The 19,344-nt window shown below is 53.0% G+C and overlaps 1 protein-coding gene and 1 long non-coding RNA gene across 3 annotated transcripts in view; one reads left to right on the top strand and one right to left on the bottom strand.

Annotated features, from left to right (window-relative positions):
* The window catches only part of LOC104869286, a 1,758-nt gene extending 907 nt beyond the window's left edge, over positions 1-851 (top strand). Inside the window, exon 3 of the long non-coding RNA XR_782274.3 lies at positions 767-851. This is a non-coding gene — a long non-coding RNA (uncharacterized LOC104869286). The remainder of the gene's footprint in view (positions 1-766) is intronic.
* A 5,613-nt stretch (positions 852-6,464) lies between these two features.
* Tob2 (transducer of ERBB2, 2) lies at positions 6,465-17,932 on the bottom strand. Of its 2 annotated transcripts, XR_782273.3 has the most exons (3): positions 17,464-17,932; positions 9,427-10,759; positions 6,465-6,938 (listed from the first exon to the last, which is right to left on the bottom strand). XR_782273.3 is itself a non-coding variant. In XM_010634465.3 (2 exons), the coding sequence occupies exon 2, from the start codon at positions 10,662-10,664 to the stop codon at positions 9,654-9,656; it is 1,011 nt and encodes a 336-aa protein (XP_010632767.1). In that variant the 5' UTR covers positions 10,665-10,759; positions 17,464-17,932; the 3' UTR covers positions 7,642-9,653. The 2 variants fall into 2 exon arrangements, 1 of the variants encoding a protein (XP_010632767.1); XM_010634465.3 differs by lacking the exon at positions 6,465-6,938 and having other exon boundaries at positions 7,642-10,759.
* Positions 17,933-19,344: the final 1,412 nt, after the last annotated feature.

The raw sequence follows: 19,344 nt of genomic DNA, 5'->3' as shown, positions 1-19,344 counted from the left end.
CGAGGGGTGGGGGGGGGGGGGGGGGAGCCCAGCATCGCCCCCTTCTCGGGCTCTGGCTGGACCCACCAAAGGGGGACCAAAGGAAAACAACAACACTAGCTAAGACTCTCAGGACCCCGCGGAACCCCGACTGCGGTGAGGCCTGGGGTGAGTCTTACGTGCGGAGAAGCCCAGTGTGGCTGGTTCCTCTCCTGCTTCTGGGTGACCTCCAAGCCTCAGCATGCCTGCCTGGGAAATGGTCCCTTCCTCTGGTGTCCCCTGGCTGCCAGGCAATGTCCCTTGGCTCCTTGTCCCTTTGCTCTGAGAGCCAGTAGTCCGCCTTTTGGCCTGGCTGCAGCTACAGGTACAGCTGGTGCCCAGGGACTAGGGAATAGGAGGTTTCCCACCTTTGAAGGTTCCCTGCATTCCCTTCAAGGTGTCAGTTGCCCACCTGTCACCTGTTTTTATTTGTTTTCCAGGGCTACCAGGGGTCGAACTCAGGACCTTTCAGTTTTGAGACAGGTGTGGACCCACTGAGCTAAAGCCCCAGCCGACTGATTGGTTTGTTTTTTGAGAGAAGGTCTTGCTATGTAGTTCAGCCTAGCCTCAAACTCACTATGTAGCTACATAATGTGTTCAAAGAGAACCTAGACTACACAGTGAGGAGACCCTGTCTCAAAACAACAACAACAAAAGCTAAAAAGATAAAAGCGTAGGCTTTTCGATGAGGGAGGCATGGCTCAGGATTTGGGGACAGTCTTACCTTTCTCCTTTGCTTCCTACACAGGACACAAATGCCACTGTTGCTGCTGACACCCACCCCTGGAGCTGTGAGCCGAGAGCTTTATGCTCATCTCTTCTTGAGCAATGTGAGGGGAGAATTAGTGTCCTTTTACAATGGGCAGATTTATTGCTCGGGCTTGGGTGACTGAGTCCAGCTTGGTTCACCTGAGGCTTAGTGTGAGCACAGCCCTGGATTTCATCCCCAGCACTGCAAGAAAACACAAAAAAGAAACTGTGTGTCACCTGGCCTTGAGCCATACACCTTGCAGGTGACTGTCCTGTTCTCAGTGTGGGCCCAGGCCCATGTGCAGCAGGTCCAAACTTTATTGCCCTCAATAAATACTTCTCAAATGAGCAAAGGAATACGTGTCTGGATCCCACCCAGCGCTTCCCCAGCACTTGCCAAGACACCCAACCCCTGGTATCAGTGGTGCGGCCTGTCCCTTTGGTTCTTGGAGCTCAGTTTCCTCACCTCCAGGATAAGAGTCATGAACTAGCACTCTGGGCGGCTGTGGCAGGAGGATCACAAATTTGAGCCCAGCCTGGGCAATTTAACAGCCTCTCAATCCCCAAAACACAAACAAACAAACCAAAGTTCTCAAGGTCACATAGACAGTGAGAGCCAGGCCAGCATTTTTGGCATCTGCACTCTCAAAGAATTTAGCCCAGATGATGGCTGTTGTCAGTGATATGGGCAGATAGAGGCATGAAGTGGAGAAAGACTCCTGAGGTCTTGCGGGACGCCAGGGGCCCTCTCTCCAGGGCTGCACCTCTCCACTCAGGGTGGCAAGACGGTGTAAGGACAAGTCCTTTGCTCATGCCATCCCTTCCACTCCATTGGCTGGCTGCCCGTCTCCTCTGCCAGCCACTGTTCCTGTGGGCTGGCCAATCTGGGGCACAGTCCAGGACACTGTGTCCAAAGAGCGGTACTAGTGCAGCCCCCTCGTGTGCCACTGAACTGCCCCACCCCTGGGGCCTTGAGCCAAGCTCGTCTCTCCCCAGCCCTGGCATGGACTGGAGGTCAGAGCTGCCCTCGCACAAGCTGAGACAGTGCCTTCCTCCTTGCAGCCTTGCTTGAATCCATGAGGACAACTTCAAGTCCCTGGGTCAGGCTCCCGGGTGCCTCTTGGAAGCAGCTCAAATGCCCGCTTTTTCTGCTCGTGACGTTTGTGCGGAGAGCCCCTTGGGCAGAGAGCCAGCTCTCTGGCTGCACTGGGGAGCTGGGCACAGCCTTGCTCCACGCAAGCTGAGCTGCACAGAGAGGGCGAGCTTCCTGCAGAGCCATAGCAGAGGCTGCAAGGAGCAAGAGGGGCTGAGGGCCAGGGGTGGTCGGGGGTGTCCTAAAAGAGAAGGAGCGCAAAGACACAGGCCTGCTCCTCCAAGTTTCTCTCTCCAGTCCAGGGCTTGATTTAACTGCCACCTCCCAGAGAAGCCTTCCACGGCCCCAACCCTGCATTGTACAGCAAGGGTCCCTGGCACAGCTCTCTGCCGTCTCTCCTTGCTGTGTTCCCTGAGGATGTGTCTAGACATGGATGTCCTCTTTCTTCCTCTCTTCTTTTTATTTTGCATCAGTGGGGATGGAACCCAAGCCCACATGCAAACTTAGGCAAGCACTTTATCAGTATGCTACATCCCCAGCCCTTTTTATTTTGAGACAAGATCTGGCTGAGTTGCTCTGGCTAGGCTCAAATTTATAATCCTGCTGTCTCAGCCAGGTAGCTGGGATTATATGCTTGCTCTGTTGTTCCAGTCCAGTGGAGGTTCTTTATATATTGTGGATACAAGCCCTAATATTTATGATTTGAAAATATTTTCTCCCTCTCTGTGGCTTATCCTTTCATTCTGTTATCAGTGTCTTCCTTTTTTTTTGTTTGTTTTTGGTTTTGGTTTTTGAGACAGGGTCTCACTATGTAGTTGAGACTGACCTGGAACTCACTATGTAGCCCAGGCTGGTCTCGAACTCTCAGTGATCCTCCTGCCTCAGCCTCCTGAGTGCTGGGATTACAGGTGTACATCACCACACCCAGCTTTATCAGTGTCTTCCTAAAACAGGTACTTAATTTTGGTGACATCAATTTCTCCATTTTTCTGTCTTGGATCATGGCTTTGGAGGATGTCTAAGAAATCTTTGCCTATCTCAAGACCACAGAACTCTTCTGTCTTTGAAAGGTTCTATATTTTGGGATTTTACCTCTGACCTCTGAATAGCTCTTGTGGCCTAAAGAAGTATCCAAGCCATACAAGGTATGGTGGCAAAAACCTGTAATCTCAACTACTCAGGAGGCTGAGGCTGGAGGACCTGAAGTTCAAAGCCAGCATGGACAATCTAGCGAAACCCTGTCTCAAAATTTAGAAAAGTTCTGAGGGTGTACCTCAGTAGTAGAGTAGCATATGTGAGGCTCTAGTACTGCAAGAAAAAAAAAGTCAAGGCCTGGCACAAAGGAAGAGGTCTGAGAAGGTTTGTCGATTTTATGTGTGAGAGAAAGCTCTCTTGGGGTAAGATAAAATTCCAGCCCCCAGGTTGTTCCGTGGTAGAGTGCTTGCCTAGCACAAGGCACCAGCACTGAAAAAAAAAATTCCATCTGGGGTGCAAGGCCCATGATGTGACCTTGGGACCTCTTCAAGGTCACCTCGTACCCCTACCCTGAGCAACTGTGCTTGTTTCTACCTCTCACCTTTTGAAGCATCCAGTCCCTCTACCTTCCTACTGCTGTCTGTTCTGTTCAATATTTGCCAAAGGATCTTGGAAATCAGATCACAGATTGAAAGCCCCTTGGTCAGAAAGGCCTCCCTTGCCCTGACCATGCTATAAGGCTTACTTGGTCATCATTGGTTGTCAATGCCTTTTTTTTTTTTTTTTTAAAGATACGGTCATCATAGGCAGTCCTGGCTGGCCTTAAATTTGAGATCCTCCTGCTCCAACCTCCTGAGTGTTGGGATTATAGGCATGCACTACCATACCCCACTTGATTGGGACTTTCTACTGAAACAGCCTTAATTTGCCATTTTCTCATTTGTGGTCAACAGAATCTTGAATGAGAGACTAGGGACTTTTTTCTGCCTAGAGCAGTGTCAGCATTTATGGAAGCTCCGTGTTGCTTTATTTTTTCACTTGTGCTAGGGATGGAATCCAGGGCCCCATGCGTCATGGCAAACCCTACTGCTAAGCAGCACCCTGGCCCCTGGGCTGCATGTTGAATGCTGAGTGTGAAACAGAGGATGTGAGGACAGAGCTGGAAGAGGACCTGGATGTCTAAGGCCACCTCGCCAGGCCTTTTCTCTAGGCCAGACTTCCTTGCCTGCCATGGCCCCCCAGGAGTTTGATAAGCTTCTTGTGCCTTGAGGGCATCCAGCAGGGCCAGTCTGTCACTTTATCCCCCTCTCCCGGGGAAAGGTGCCACCACAAAGCGTCCTCCTCCTATGCTCCTTCTCAGAGCAGGGAGAGGTGCCCGTCTGGGGAGCAGCCTGCCTGGCCTAGCTGGAACGGAGCCGCCCCCATCACACCCATGGGAAATATGTCAAGAGAGGTTCAAGGTTACACAGTGAATTAGCAACTTCTGTGACCTGGAGCCCAGTTCTCTCACTGGCAGTGAAATTCTCCAGATGAAAAGCAGGGCAGGCTCAGGTCACCCGGGGCCTTGGGGACTTCCGGCCTGGGTGAAGCTTGTCCACAGGTTGCACCCAGGCAGAACTTAGCCAGTCTGGCTGGCCAGGCCCAGGGCAAGGAGGGCGGGCGCCCTTTTATCCTAGGCTCATTCATGGGGAAGGAGCAATGGTGGGGACCAGACGGTGGCATCCCTGGGCTTAGGGGCGCTGACTCAGGCAGTGGAGTTTGCCAAGTGACTCACCTGCTGTCTGCCTGTCCGCCTCTTCCTCTCCAGGGAAAAACTCCCAGAGGTTTTGGGGACACGTGTGGAGGGCCTGCCCCCTCCTGGAGAGGAGGGGCGTGAAGTTCCCTGGCAGTATGGTCTCTTGCTACCACCAAGGCAGAGGGCAAGGAGAAGCAGCCCTAGCTCTGCCTCGATTTCCTTTTCCGCCCTACTTGGTCTTGCTGCTGGTGAACTTGGGGTTTGGCCTGTTTGCTGAAGCTGGGAAGCTGCTGGGCTGGGCTGGCTGGTGGGATTGTGGATGGGCAGTAATGACCACGATGATGAAAATGCTACTTGCCGCTTACTTGTTTACCTCAGACCAACTTGTGCACTCAGCATTTTCCACTCATTTCATTTTCTCAAGGAGGTAATTTATTAGCCCTTTTTTAGAAGGGAGGGAACTCGGGCCCCAGGGACAGTGCGGTGATTTGCTCAAGGTCCTCCACCTGGGAAGTGGTAGCGGCGGACCTGCAAGCTGTGCTTTTGGGTTATCTTTTGGCTGAAAGAAATAAGTAGGGGAAGGGATGTCTTACGATGTAGCCCAGGCTGGCCTTAAACTCAGGTGATCCTCCTGCCTCAGCCTTCTGAGTGCTGGGATTACAGGTGTGTGCCACCACCCCTGTAACTGAGCTAAGGGGATCCTTTCTCTTTAGTGTTTGCTGGGTTCCCTGGGGAGGGACACCGCCTTGCCTTTTTCCCTGCTGCTCTCTCCACCTCCTCCAGAAGGCTGTCTCAGATCTAGGGGTACCTAGGCCCCTTGTGCAGAGTTGTCCTCAAACCGCTTTCCAACTTGTGTTCCCAGGGCAGAGCGGATGTACATGGAGAGTTTGTCTCTAACATAAATGAGCCATGTGTAGTGGTACACACTTGTAACCCCAGCACCTGGGAGGCTGAGGCAGGAGGATTAGTTTGTGGCCAGCCTAGGCTACCCAGTGAGTTCCAGATCAGATGGGTCTTAGGTGGGCTGGAGATTTAGCTCAGTGGTTCCGCTGCCTACCTCACAAGTGCAAGGTCCTGAGTTCCATCCCTGGTGCCAAAAAAAAAAAAAAAAGAAAAATCAGCTCGCTCTACATTGTGAGACCTTGTCTCACACCCCCTCCTCCAAATAACATAAATGAAGCTTTTTTTAGAGGTGGAACAGGAAGAGGTGTTAGTGCAGGTAACTGAGCCTACCAGATTCTTTTTTTTGATCGAACTCGGGACCTCGCACTTGCAAGACAGGTGGGTGGGGGAACCACTGAGCTAAATCCTCGGCCCCTGAGCCTACCAGATTCTTCCTTTCCTTCAGGGCAGAAGCCACAGGCAGTCCCCAACAGGTTGGGGTCTCTTGATCCCCTTCAGAGCCAGTTACACTTGGAGAAGAAATGGAGGTCTGAACATGTAAGCGAATCACTTGTGTAGAAGGTAAGTGTCATCCACTGGCTTGGACAGCACCACAGCCCTTCAGGTCTGTGACAGTAAATCCGACAGGTGACTGTGGCATCTGCTGTCAAGACCTGTGTCTATGGTAATGCAAATCAGAAGCAGCAGGTGAGGAGCTTTTCCACCCAGGTTGAGGGGCCCACGCCCAGTGGGCAGCCTGGACACAGGACAGGCTGGGCCTCTTGCTGTTAGGACAGAGGGCGAGACCCTGAAGAGGACTGGTGGCCAGGCCAAGGGTCTAAACCTCAGGCTCCTGGGCCAATGTCTAGAGGTCAAAATTGGGCTCGGGGGCTCCTAGCTCCCACATGGGGGTGGCGAAGTATTGGCCTGTTGATGCCCCCAAAGCCCTGCTTGTCCCCTGTGGAGGTGCTGCTATTCCACAGCAATTATCACAGCTCTAGCAAGTACTTAAGGTGTCTGAAAGGTGGGCACTGTTCTCCGGACACTGTACTCCAGACTACAGGGTCGACTAAACAACACCAGGCACAAGTCAGACTTGCAGCCTCACCACACATTGGTTCTGAGTTTAGGCAGCTTATCTGTCTCAGCTGTGAGATAACCCCTTCGTAGCAGTCAGGCTGCTGATGGTTAACTAGGATTCCACAAATACCTTCAAGTACCCTGGGCCCAGCTGAGCTCAGGGGCTTGGGTGGCACTGTCATCAAGGGAGGTGGTGGCTGAGACCGAAAGGAAACTGGCCCCTGATGGAACCTCGTTCCAATGTGCACAGGACAGGGTGTGAGCTCTAAAAGAATTTGTGCCATCAGTCAGTTCTGTTCACCTGGGGCTGTCATCGTGAAGATCACCAGATGTCTCCTCAGGCCTATGGGGTCAGGGCCCCCCGCCTCTTCTCCATTCCAAACGGGACCCCAGAAGCACAACAAACTAGGAGCAAGCAGAGGGCTATTATATATCATGCTTTTAATACAAACTTAAAAAAATCTGGAACAATATAAACTGTACAGATTTGATCAATCTTTTTGTTTTGTTTTTAAACTAAATCTCTAAACACACCAATGTTCCATTCCAAAATATTGCACAACATTCTGAATACAAAATGCTTGATTGTATTCCTCCTTCACTAAAGAAAAAAAGGTTATTACCCTGCTCCCCTAGCCCCTCTCCACGCTTGCCTCAACGTCCCCTTCCCATCCCTAGTCACTGCATTGAGAAAAAGACACCATTCTGGACTGACAGTGTACACTCTTTACGAGATACTCCACCTTCAACTTGTTCCCGGGAAAGAGGGAAAGGATGGGGAAAGGGGAGAAAGAGGTTGTATTCTCCTTTTTTTATTTTAAAGTTTGTTTTTTCCTGAAAAAATATTGGTTTTTCTCTTTTTAAGAAAAAATCTTGAAAAGAAAAAATTACGTTTCTTACGTTAGAAATATACATATATTATATATACCTCTTACATTTTACAAATGTAGCAAATTATTCAATACAAATAGACACCAAAAATGTAAAAAAAAAAAAAAAAAATAAAAAAAAAAAAAAAAAAAAAAAAAAAAAAAAAAAAAAAGAAGAAGAAGAAGAAAAAAAAAGTTTTCCTACGAAACCAGGTAAATTAGTGCAGGTTTTTGTTTTCTTAAAAAAAATAAAATTGAAGCAAAAATGCCTGGATTTGAGACAAGACTGAGCTGGGCCTGAAGCCCAGGCTGGAGTCATGCTCCTGAATACACATTTTTCTTCGGATTTCCAAAGACACCAGGGGCTGTCTTCCTGGCCCTGGTGTACTGAGCACTGGGAAACCAGGCGGCCTGCGTGCAGGTGGCTCCTGTGTGCACAACGGGGCTGCGAGGGTCTAAGGCAGATCCAGCCTTTCCCAGAGAGATGTGTCTGCCTGGACTGTCACCTGCGTGGGAGCTGAGGAGGAGGGCAAGGATGGCCCAGACTGGGTGGACTGGTGCAGCGGGATAGAGAAGCCAGGGCCTTGCGCCACCAGGGGAGGTACAGCTGGTGCCCAGTGCAGGGAGAGGCTGGGTTGGACCCACTGCCGCCACAGTGCCCGCTTGGGGCCCCTGGAAAGATGGTACAGGGCAGGGTGCAAGGGCTTTGGTGCTTTCTGGTGATGGAGCCCTGATGCCAAGCACTCCGCTTACCAAAGCATCAGGGCAAGAAAGCTACCCACTGGGCTAAAGAAACCCCTCTTCTGCAGAGGCAGCAGGGTGTGCGTGCACACATTCTTGTGGCCCAAAGGTTCAGAGGGCACTGGCTGTCCTGCCCGGCCGCCCAGGGAACTGCCTCACAGCATCAGGGTCTGGGCTTGAGTGAGGGCAGCCAAGAGGTACAAGACGCTCATAGGCAGGGCACCCATGCACTGAAATGCCGCCTATGACCAGAAGACCAGGAGGTCTCCATTTAAGGCCCAGGATGCCCACTGTGGCACCACCTCCAGCCTCATCCCTTCAGGGTCTCAGGTGAATGGTTCACACCACTGCCAGGGACACAGTAGAGGGCTGGGAAGTCTAGGGACTTCTCTAGGTGTCAAAGGCTTGGCTATGCCCTTCGCTCTTCAGGTTTTTTTTTTTTTGGTCAAAAACAAAAGTGCAGATTCCTCTGCAGTCCGGAAACCAGTTCCTCCTGCAGTGCTTCCCCTGGGAGTGTCCTAGGCTCAGCCACAGCGTCACCCACCACAGGTCCTGCCCTACGAAAGGACTCATCACCCACCCCTGGCCCATCCCAGCTTGGAACATATATAAGCACTTGCTACAATCCAGAATCATACCCAGAGGGGAAGTGTCACAATGCTTGGGATCCTTTAGAACAGGACAGCAAACCACACGCGCTCACACTCAGTCACAGGCACATGCAGACACACACTTATCCCACCTTCCTCCCCACAACGTCATGCCCACAGCAGACAGGGCTGCTTTAGTGAGAAAATGAGGCCACATGTTTCGAAGGCTGCATCTTCAGGGACACAAGGATGGTCTAGGGCAGGAGGGAGGGTGGCACAGGGACATAGGACAGATGAAAGCATCTCAACTAAACACAGCTCTCTCTTCGGGGAGGGTGTTGGGAGGCCCAGCCTGAGAGGAGGGGGTCTGCGGTCAGAGTTACTAGGGGGCAGGGCCAGAGAAGACCTGCTGAGGCTGGATGGCTTTGAGTGAGAGGATAACTGGGTGACAGCAGGGACACAGGGCCAGCCTCTCCCTACTCTGGGAGGGCCCGGCTGCAGCTGCAGTTCCTCCTTCCCTGTGAGCTTGGCCACAGAACCCTTAAAGGAGTGTGAAGGAGGGCAGGGAGGGCAGGGAGCAGCAATTCACATCTGGACCATTCTCAGCACAGGAAGCCACTAATTAAAGATGCTCTATAGAAAACTACTTGTAGAAAAAGTAAAAGAAGAAAAAAATACAAAACCCAAACCAACCAAATAAATCAGAGGCAGGCAGGAAGACAGTCAAGGAGTTGAGTTAAACACGATCTGCTGCTCCGGGAGACCCTCCCATGCCATGCCTGGGCCAGGTCCGTTGTAGACATGACAGCAAGAAGACTGGCAATCTTTCTATACACATTTCTCTTCTTTCTTGTCCGCCTCTTCTTTCCTCTCTCCCGCTGGTGGTCTGGGGTGCTCTGAGGCCTGTAGGCGGCGCGTGGTCAGTTGGCAAGTACCACGGGCTGGAACGGCTGGCTGGGGTACTGCATGGTACTCAGATTGTAGCTTAGGCCCTCCACGAAAGGCGTCTTCTCCAGGAAAAGGCTGTTGGTGCCACCTCCGAACACCTGGGCCACGTCAAAGCTGCTGCCGTTGCAGGTGCTGGCCCCACTGCCCTGGCCATCAGCCCCATCGAAGAAGAGGCTGGGCGAGCCACCACCATTGTACACGAACTCCTTGGCATTGGGCGAGAGCTGGGACTGAGGCGCTGGGCTGGCTGGGACGAAGTTCAGTGAATGCATAGACAAAGACAGGCCCTTGTGCTTCAGCAGGTTGCTGGTGGGCGAGCGGGCCACGTGCGGCTGCTGTGGTGGTGGCTGCTGGCCACTTGCCCCACTGCTGCCTGCACTGCCCCCACTCGATGCCCCGCCGCCCTTCTTCATCTTGGTGGAGCCAAATTTGGTGGCAGCAAAGGAAGCTGTGGTGAAGGTGATGGGTTGTGCGGAGCGGGGGATGAACGTGGGGCTGGGCGACTGGCCGAAGGGTGGCGATGGGGAGCTGGACAAGGAGCTGTCCTGGCTGCCAATGGGTACAAACACCTGGGCGTCAGGGTTGAAGCTGCTCTTGATCTCCTTGTCCAGCTCGGGGGCGCCCCCACCCTCGCTATCATCCAGGTACAGCACTTTCACAGTGCCCTTCTCGCCAATCTGGTAGGATACCTCAAAAGGGTCGATCCAGACGCTCAGCTCCTCGGGCACGTTGGCCCGCACATCCTCCACTGCCAGGCCGCTCCGCCTGGCAGCCAGCTCCACCACGGGGTCTACCATCTCTCCAATGTGGACGCAGCGGAAGCCAGAGCCCTTCAACGGCTTGTCGGGGTACCAGTGGCCTTCGTATTTCTTTTTCAAGAGCCGCTCCAGCTCCTCCCCAAACAGATCTGCACGGCGCCGGGGCAGCTTGTTGTATAAGTAGGAGATGATGAAGTTCAGCGCCACTTTGATTTCCAGCTGCATGGTCCCTTCTGAGGCAGAATTAGGGCAGGGCAAGTGCACAGGCCGAGGTCGGGGGCAGGAGATGCACGGTGCACAGCCTCGGGCTCCAGATGGTCCTAGGAAATGAGAAAGGGGAAGAAGAAAGGCCCTGTGAGTAGATATGCAGGTGGTGGCAGCCAATGCTGAAGGACAGACAGCACCGACTCTGAGCCAAGCGTGGTGACAAATGCCCTGGATCTCAGCCACTTGGAAGGCCGAAGCAGGGAGAACACACTATAAACTGCCATACTTAGCAAATAACTATGATTTAAAGGTAAAAAAAAATTTTCTTTTTTGGTATCAGGGATTGAACTTGGCTCCTTGCGCTTGCAAGACAGGCGGCAGAACCACTGAGCTAAATCCCTGGCCCAGATTTAAAGGTAATTCTAAAAAAATCAAGGTGCTGAGTTTTCCACCAGCTTGAAGGTTACAATATACACTACCCACACTTTTTTTTTTTGGTGGTACTGGGGATTGAACTCTGGTCCTTGAGCTTGCGAGGCAGGCTCCAGAACCACTGAGCTAAATCCCCAGCCCCTTAGAACTCTTTATTTGCTGTCTTGAAGCTGTGCCCCCAAACTGTCTCAGCACAAGAGGCAAGTGTAAAATCTTCAGCTGTCTTTCCACGGACAGGGATACAGGTCACCGCACAGGAAGGAGTGCTGGCAACTCTTCACAGGGGCTGGGACTCCAGTCACATCCATCTGTCATCCAGGCCCCACAGCTCTGTACGCTCAGGCTCAGTCTGGGTTTGCAAACTGCCTTCCTGACTCCCCAGTGTGACCAAAGCCACAGAGACAGCCTCCAACTTTGGGACAAGAGCATGGTCCAAGAAAGAAGGCAAGATCTTGTCAAAGCCAGAGACTGGGGCCAACAAGGGGACAGACCGCTGTAAGGGAAAGCAGGGCGTGGAGGGTAGCAGTGTAGAGAGCACTCGAGAGCCGTGGTGTGGTGAGGCACACTTGCAATCTTAACCTCCTGAGAGGCTGAGGTAGGAGGATCTCAAGTTTGAGGCCAGCCCAGGCAACTTAAGTGATTTAGAAATGCCCCATCTCAAAATTTAAAAAAGGTTCGGGGGAGTGCGCAGCTCAGTACAAAAACTGTGTTCAATCCCTAGCATCTCACCCAGTACACACACACACACACACACACACACACACACACACAGAGCAACCGGGAGAAAGCAGAGAAGAAATTTTCCATCACCCTGCAGCCTGCAGCTGGGGACCCATCATCACTCAGTCTCCCAGGGACATCTGCCCACCTGTCCTCGGCACAGGGTCAGATTTATCAGGTGTTTGGAGATCCCTAGAGGCGGCAGCCAAGGTAAACACTCGCTTGATATTTTGGGATTCTCGCAGCCAGATGCCCCCCCAGGGCTAAAAGGCTTAAGCTGCTGGCCTGGGCTAGCCTAGGGTTTCAGGAAGATGATCTGTGAGGTCCTGAGAGCCAGGGATCCTAATCAAACTTTCTCTAAAAGTGGGGTTCACGGACTCACTTGGGAAGACGTGGAGCTGGAAAGGGGCTGGGGTGGTGATGCAGGGCAAGGACATGTCCCCAGCCAGATCTCTGGACACAGTTACGCTGCTGTGCTCAGCATGGAAACAAGAGGAAGAGCTGTGACCTGACAAGGGCAGCTGCTGGCTTGTGACAGACCCAGGGCTGGATTTTGATTCAAATCCCTCTGGTTCCATGAAGAGCAAGTAAGGATGCAGGTACTGACTCTAAGATAGGGACCCAGCCCCATGCATTTCCCTGTAACTCGCAGACCTGGGTCCACATCTCATCCAGGCACTTTCGGGACTTAAATCTTCAGGAAATTTCTGGGCTCAATGTGTCTGAGAAGATGCAGCATGGAGGTCAACCTGCAGCAGCAAAGGTCAATGGCTTGATGGGGTCCAAGCCTCCTTCCAGAGCTGAGGACACAGAAGGTTACGGAGGCAGTAGAGGCACCTATGTCTCTCCCCTGACTCAGCCGCCAAAGGCTCAGCATTCGGGAAATCTGGCTTCTCCTGTTCCAGTCTCCAATGCAGACTTGGCCCTCAAGTCTCTTCAGATGTCTACTCATGAGCAGGATAGACCAATTCCAAGGTCCTTTTAGGTTTAAGGAGGAGAACAATAAAAAAGAATAAAGAGCTGCTTATAAAAATTGGGTCTGTCACCGAATGCAAAGATAGCTTACTGGACAGCAGGCCTCCTCTAAGAATGGATGACTTTTTATTTTTTATGAGTCAGGGTCTCAGTCTGTTGCCCAGGCCAGTCTTCAAACTTCTGGCTCAAGTGACACTTCTGTCTCAGCCTCCCCAATAGATGGGACTGGTACACACCACTGTGCCCAGTTTAAGAAGGGAGGTTGGAGGGCAGGGGATTTAGCTCACTGGTTCTGCTGCCTTCCCAGCAGATACAAGGACCCAAGTTCGATCCCTGTTATCAAAAATAAATTAAAGGGAGGTATAAGGGCCATTCTGGTCTACTAGAGGTGTCCAGCAGAGAGGAGACTGAAAAGTTGTGAAGTTGGCATTAGTTGCCAAAAATGGACATGTTGTTAAAGATGGTGTTTTCAATGACCCCTTTTTTTTGGTATTAGGGATCGAACTTGGGTCCTTGTTGCTTGTAAGGCAGGCAGTAGCACCTCTTAGCTAAATCCCTGGCCCTAAAATTTTGAAAAATAAAACAGATGACATCAACACAGGACACTGCTCCCAAGGTACTGAGTGGCCTCAGTATCCAGCCCAGACCAAAGACCTTTCTAGGCCTCTTTAAACTTTGCTGTGTAAGATGCTGGGGATTTAGCTCGGTGGTGCTGCTGCCTGCCTCACAAGCACAACGTCCTGAGCTCGATCTAGTGTACACACACAAAAAAAGCAACTTTGTTGTATAATTACCTTTCAAGTTAACACCCCTTGAACTGTTCAGCCTCAAAAGGCAAGCATTTTAAATGTAGGCCAAAGTCATTGGGAAATAAGCCTCCCACCCAAACATACAATAGAAGCACTGTCATCAGCCCTGCCCGGTGAACCATTTTCTGCAGCATAAGCAACTAAAGCTTCGCACCAATTTATACCTCAGAGATGGTGCCACACAAATAAGGAAGCATATAATGCCACCTTTGCCTCTTTAACTGGAGAACAAGCCAGGCCAGATGGCTGTAGGGTGGAACCCAACAAATAGGCTGGATGACCAGAATAAGATTTTCTGCTCTATCAGCTAAGGCTCCAATTTTGACTTCAAGAAGCTTATGGGGGGCTGGGGATTTAGCTCAGTGGTTCCACCGCCTGCCTCACACGCACAAGGTCCCGAGTTCGAGCCCCAGTACCCAAAACAAACAAGAAGCTTATGGGGTAAAAGATCAAAGCACTGGTGCTATCATGTCTTCAACTAAAGATAGGCATGACCATTCGGGTGAGTTTGTTCATTTATTAGAAAGCTGTGTGGGCTGGGGATTTAGCTCAGCGGTTCAGTGGCCTGCCTTGCAAATGCAAGGACCCGAGTTCAATGCCCGGTACTCCCTTACCCCCCAAAGAAAGCTGTGGACAAACTCTAGAGTTTAAATATAAAATGTTTACAGTGGGCCAGGAATTTAGCTCAGAGGTGTTGCCACCTGCCTTGTGAACACAAGGTTCCAGAGTTTGAGAACCAGTACAAGAAATAAATATTTACAGAGATCTGGTAAGATTAGAAAGCTTACAAATAACCATCCTTCAATAAAAGAAACAAGTAGATTCATTAAGCAGCTACAGAGCACTCGAGATCTTTTCCAACTAAAACGTAGCTAAGGGGGTTGGGGGAGGGCAAATCTCCCTTTTCGTCAATGTATTAAAAGTTGCAAATACAAAGGCTTTACAGTTAAGAATCTTATCCTACTTCACTTTGGGCGCGGGGGGGGGGCACTGGGGATGGAACTTGGAACCTTGTGCTTTCAAGGCAGGAAGCGGAATCACTAAGCTAAAAACCCGGCCCCCTACTTCACTTGTTTACATCCACCCACAAAGTTAAACCTGGATGCACATCCCTGGTGCTGTCTTCAAAGAGTGTTTGTTCTCTAGACAGTCTCCCTTTGTAATGCAGGCTTGCCTTGAGCTCACTATGTAGCCCAAACTGGCCTGGAACTTGCAGATCCTGCCTCAGCCTCCAGATAGCTGGGATTACAAGCCTGTGCCAGGTTTCAAAGAGTTAAGTGCTTAAGAGAAAGACAAGAGAAGAGGTGGTGAAGCTGGAAGTCCTCCATCAACGAAGATTCTAGAAAGAACTAATGAGAGTGCGAAACAAGAATTTTAAGAAGAAAAAAAAAAAGGACAAGTTCTGTTTTAACAAGGGAAAGAAAGGAAAGGGCTGTGGGTGTAACTCGGTGGTAGGGCACTTGCCTGGCACCACACAAGGCTCTGTCTGGGTTTGATTCCCAGGATGAGGGGGCAGGGAGTTGAGAGGGTCAATGGTGAAGGAACCTGTTTGGCACCAAACTTATACAAATATCTAGGCACTGTAAACCTTTACCATCTAAATGCTCCGACTGTCAAGTACTCAATGTACTTAGATTCAAATAAAGGAGCGTAACAAAAAGGGGAAGGGGGCAGAGGGCAAGGCAATAGGTGTTACAGTTCGGTGGACCGGCTGCCCCAGGAGAGCCAAGGTTAGGCCGCCACCCAGACCGAAAGACCCTGGCCCACTCCACGGTGAGGGCGGATACAGATTTAAGGGAAGATGAGGGTTGAATGGCTTCTAGAACTTGTGCTGTCTGCACCCTGCCTAGTCTCCCATCATGTCCCCCAAACACAGTCCAATCAAGCTACTCAGGGACAGCCAGACCCGAGGGCTCTCTGCAGCGCAGAGTTCCAGGCTCAGCCTTAGCGGAGCGGGCGGAGGGCGGGCGCTCAGCACCCTGGGAGGCTAGTCCGGGGGACCTCGTGCGCCGGCGCGTGACCTACTTCAGCGCACACCACATTTCCCGGCACCGCTTGCGAGGCCGCCTGTGGTTTGCGCATGCTCAGCAGGGGTACCAGGTGGGGGGGGTCGAGAGAGAGCCAAGGAAGTTTCCGATGCACATGCGCGCTGGGGCGGGTAGCGCCCCCTCCCATCGCCTAAGACATTTCGTGTAAATTTACCCACAAGGCCTCCTCGTTGTAGTGCATCGCCCCACCACGTCCGTGTCTAGGCTTTACGAGGAGCTCAACTTTCTGCCTTTCCTCTTCACACTCTCCCAAGACTGCTGAATTAGGGAATCTACCTCTAAGGAGTTCGGTTGTTTTTAGGTGAAGGGTGTGGGCTGAGACAGATAAGGCCATGTCCCCCCCAACCCCGCCGCCAACCCTGAATCTTGATCTGAATCCCACGGGCTGGACTGGACAGTGGCCGTTTGGCGTTGCTGTAGAGATGGTGGGTACAGAGAAAGGAGACTTTTTCACTTAAAGCCCAGTGGGCTCAGCTCCAGCTCCCGCACAGCCAGGAAAGGAAAGGCAGGAATTAGACCCAGTTCTTTTGGTCCTCTTGGCCAAAGAAATTCCCACTTAAGCTGTAGGGAGGAGCCGGGCAGACAATTAGAAGGCCCGATGCCAGCAGGGCCCAAACCTCACCCCACTTCTAATCCAAGTCTGAGTAACTAGACCAGGGCGGGTGAGGGAAATAAATGGGAAAAGGTTCCCGGGCAGGGAAGGAAAAACTGTACGCCAGAAACCTGAACAACATCTTCTAACACTTAAAATTCACGGTATGAGTCTCCTCCTACTGCAAGGCCTACCCTAGGACTAGATTTACCATATCCTCCACAAAGCTCCCCTACTGGGTGTTAAACCTCCCTAATCCTTCCTCCCACACAAGCTGCTTTTCCCAATCCTTAAGGACGGGGGCAGGCACCCAAGAATGCAAGACGGTTGTTTTTCTACTGGAAAATGAAAGAAGAGAACCCACTTCCAGAGTAGGCTGAGAAAGCTAAAAAAGCTAGGCTAGACCCTCAACAAGCAACTGAGGCCCGGTTGGCTGGTCCCTAAATTGAAGCACAAAGTGTGGGGTTCTGGTTGCTCCAGGGGAAGGGGAGGGCCTGCAGGTTGCCCTTCTGTCTGCTCCCTCCTTTCCTTCCCCAGGTTTCTGGTCAAGGGCATGGCCCAACCCCTGGACAGGTAGGGAAGGAGTTTAGGGGAGTTTCCTCCAAGGCACCCCACCGAGATTAAGCAAAATCCACACTGGCAAGGTTCTAAGGGTACCTCCCCCCCCCACGATTTCCCTTAAAGCACAGGAGAGGATAAAGAGCTCACACTGCAATGAATTCTGGCTCAGTGGCCCAAAGCCAATCTCCACAAATCGGTCCCATCGCCAAAAACGGTCTCCAACTCCATCCCTGAGGCTCGATAAGGCCAGCAATACTAATAATAACCACCTCCCCCTCCCCGCACACGGAAAAGAAGCAGAAAAACAAGGCTTGAATCCCTTCCTCCTTCTAATTTATTTAACTATGGTGCGAGTTATGTTTCTTTGGAAAGCAAGGAAAATCTAGTATTTGGGATACGAGGAGCTGGAGATGGAGGCAAGGGAAGAAATGCACCCCACCCAGGAGGGACCACTGTTGGGAACTGGGATACCCCAGTGTCAGGGTGAGGGAGAAAAGCACAGGAGAAAGCGGGGTGGGGTGGGGTGGTGTTTAGAAGAGGAAAATGCTGGGCAGGCCAAGCAAGGGGCGACACCAAAGTGGAGTGCGCCCCCCAAGCCAAGAGCAGGCGTGGGGCGGGGTGAGGAAGGCGGTCGGGCCGGGGGTGTCGGTGGGTCCCCCGCCCACCTCCCCTGCACTCACTCGGGTCTCCGCCGCGGCCGGGCAGCTTCTCCTAACACGGTGGTCCTGAGCGCGGGGCAGATGTCGCTTTCCTTGTTTTCCCGGGAGCCGCGAGGCAGGGGCCCACTGTGTTCTTTTCTTCGTTGAGGCTGGAGGAGCGAGGAGGGGATGATGGGCGATGACCCTCAATATTATTCTTTCCGCTTTTTCTTATGGAGATCGGGGCTGGCGGCGGGGTACGGATGGCAGGCGGGCCGGCAGGCAGCGACGGAGCGGGGATGGTGGACCACGGGGTGGCTCACGTCGCGGGGCGGAGAATGATCCGGCTCGAGGCCGGCGAGCGGTGCTGCCCTTCTGACCCCGCGTCGCCCGAGCCACTAGCTGATCTCCGCCGACCACCCGCACCTTCCCGCGCCCCGGCTCGAAGTGAGCAAAGTCAATGAAAAGTTTCACCCTTAGCAACCCTGCGCACGGATCCGGCTTCCCCACCCCTGCGCGATGCGTCCCTCCGCCCTGCCGGGGCGGGGCCGGGCGCACAGCCGGGACTATTTCCTAGCGAGCCGAGCCTTAACCCCTGGGTACCCGGCCGAGGGCTTGGGGCTGAGCCAGGGGCCGGGCTGCCCTCTCCGGCTCACGGGTGCTCCCCCGAAGTGATCGCGCGGCCACCCTTTCCCGAGGCCGTCCGCCTTTCCGCTCCATCCCAGCCGCCACAGAGCCCTATTTCTCGTCTTTAGGTTCCCAGCCACTGTCTGAAATCTTGCTAACGTTGTAGGGTGCTTCCTCAGGTGGACATGAGCTCCGCGAGGGCAGGGACACGGTGGAAACCCACGGTGGCTGCGCTGGAAGAGTGGCTGTCGCGTGGAGGGGCCCGCAACCCGGGAGCTCTCCTCACCGACCCTTCAGCCCTACACCTGCCTGGGCGTTGACGGCTCTGGTCCCTCGCCTAGGCCACCTTGGCACGGACGTCCTTCCGACTCTGGGCGGCCGATTGTCTCCGCGGCAATCGCACCACCCTAGTTAGGGTCTCCTCTCGGGTCAGGGAAGTGAGCGCGACCTCTGGAAGCATTTCGGACCTAAACTGGGGTTTGCCTGAATCTTCGAGCACTGCGCGCCTCGTCGGGGAAGGCGTGATTACCCGCCGGGCAACGCGGCGAGGGGGGATTTGGGGCCGGGGCTAGCTGTGCGGAAGCCGAGTGTCACGATGAATCTTCCACTTGCCGCCTTCGGCTCCTGGTTCCCCGCCGGGAGAGGGCCGGCAGGGCACCAGCACCATAAGAGCTCGGTCCTCTGCGGAGGCCCACGTTTGCGTTCCCCGTCTGGCGACCCCCACCCCGTAAGGGGTAGGAGAACACGAGCCACATTTCCTGTAGTAATAGCCAGCGACAGGGGCAGGGGAGCGGGCGCCGGCCCTGCACACCCGACGGTCCCTGGGGTGGCGACGCAAGGTTCGCCAAACCCGAGACCGGGCGCTCCAGGTCCTCTGGCCAGGGTTTGGCCATGTAGGTCACTCTGCCTTTTTGTGACAAGAGGCGTAGGGTTGGGGGTAGGAGAGCTGTGTCTGGTAAGGTCACAGGAGGATGCACTGCCAGGCGGCTAGTGGGTGGGGGGCTTGCGCCCTCTTTAGAGGGCCCCTTCCTCAACTCTCTCTCCCGCTTCCTTTCTCATCCCTGAAGTTTCCAGCCCGGCGGCTGCCTCCCAACCCACGTGAGGTGGTGAGATCGGAGTTTCCAGTTACAAGCAGTTTGCATTTTATTTTCCTTGATCACTTTTTTTGGCAAGGGCAGAGAGCAGCGGTAGTGTGGGGATTTAAACGCGCTCTCCTTAACAGCAGCAGAGAATTGCCAGGCAGGAGGGCAACTCTACCGACCAGGAGGAGAGAGGGAGTCTGAGCCCGAAAGCCCC

The sequence above is a fragment of the Fukomys damarensis genome, unplaced genomic scaffold, assembly GCF_012274545.1.
Source record: "Fukomys damarensis isolate Sample0158 unplaced genomic scaffold, DMR_v1.0_HiC HiC_scaffold_19, whole genome shotgun sequence".
NCBI lineage: Eukaryota > Metazoa > Chordata > Mammalia > Rodentia > Bathyergidae > Fukomys > Fukomys damarensis.
The sequence above is the reverse complement of the archived record's forward strand: the minus strand, read 5'-3'. Positions and strand labels throughout refer to the sequence as shown.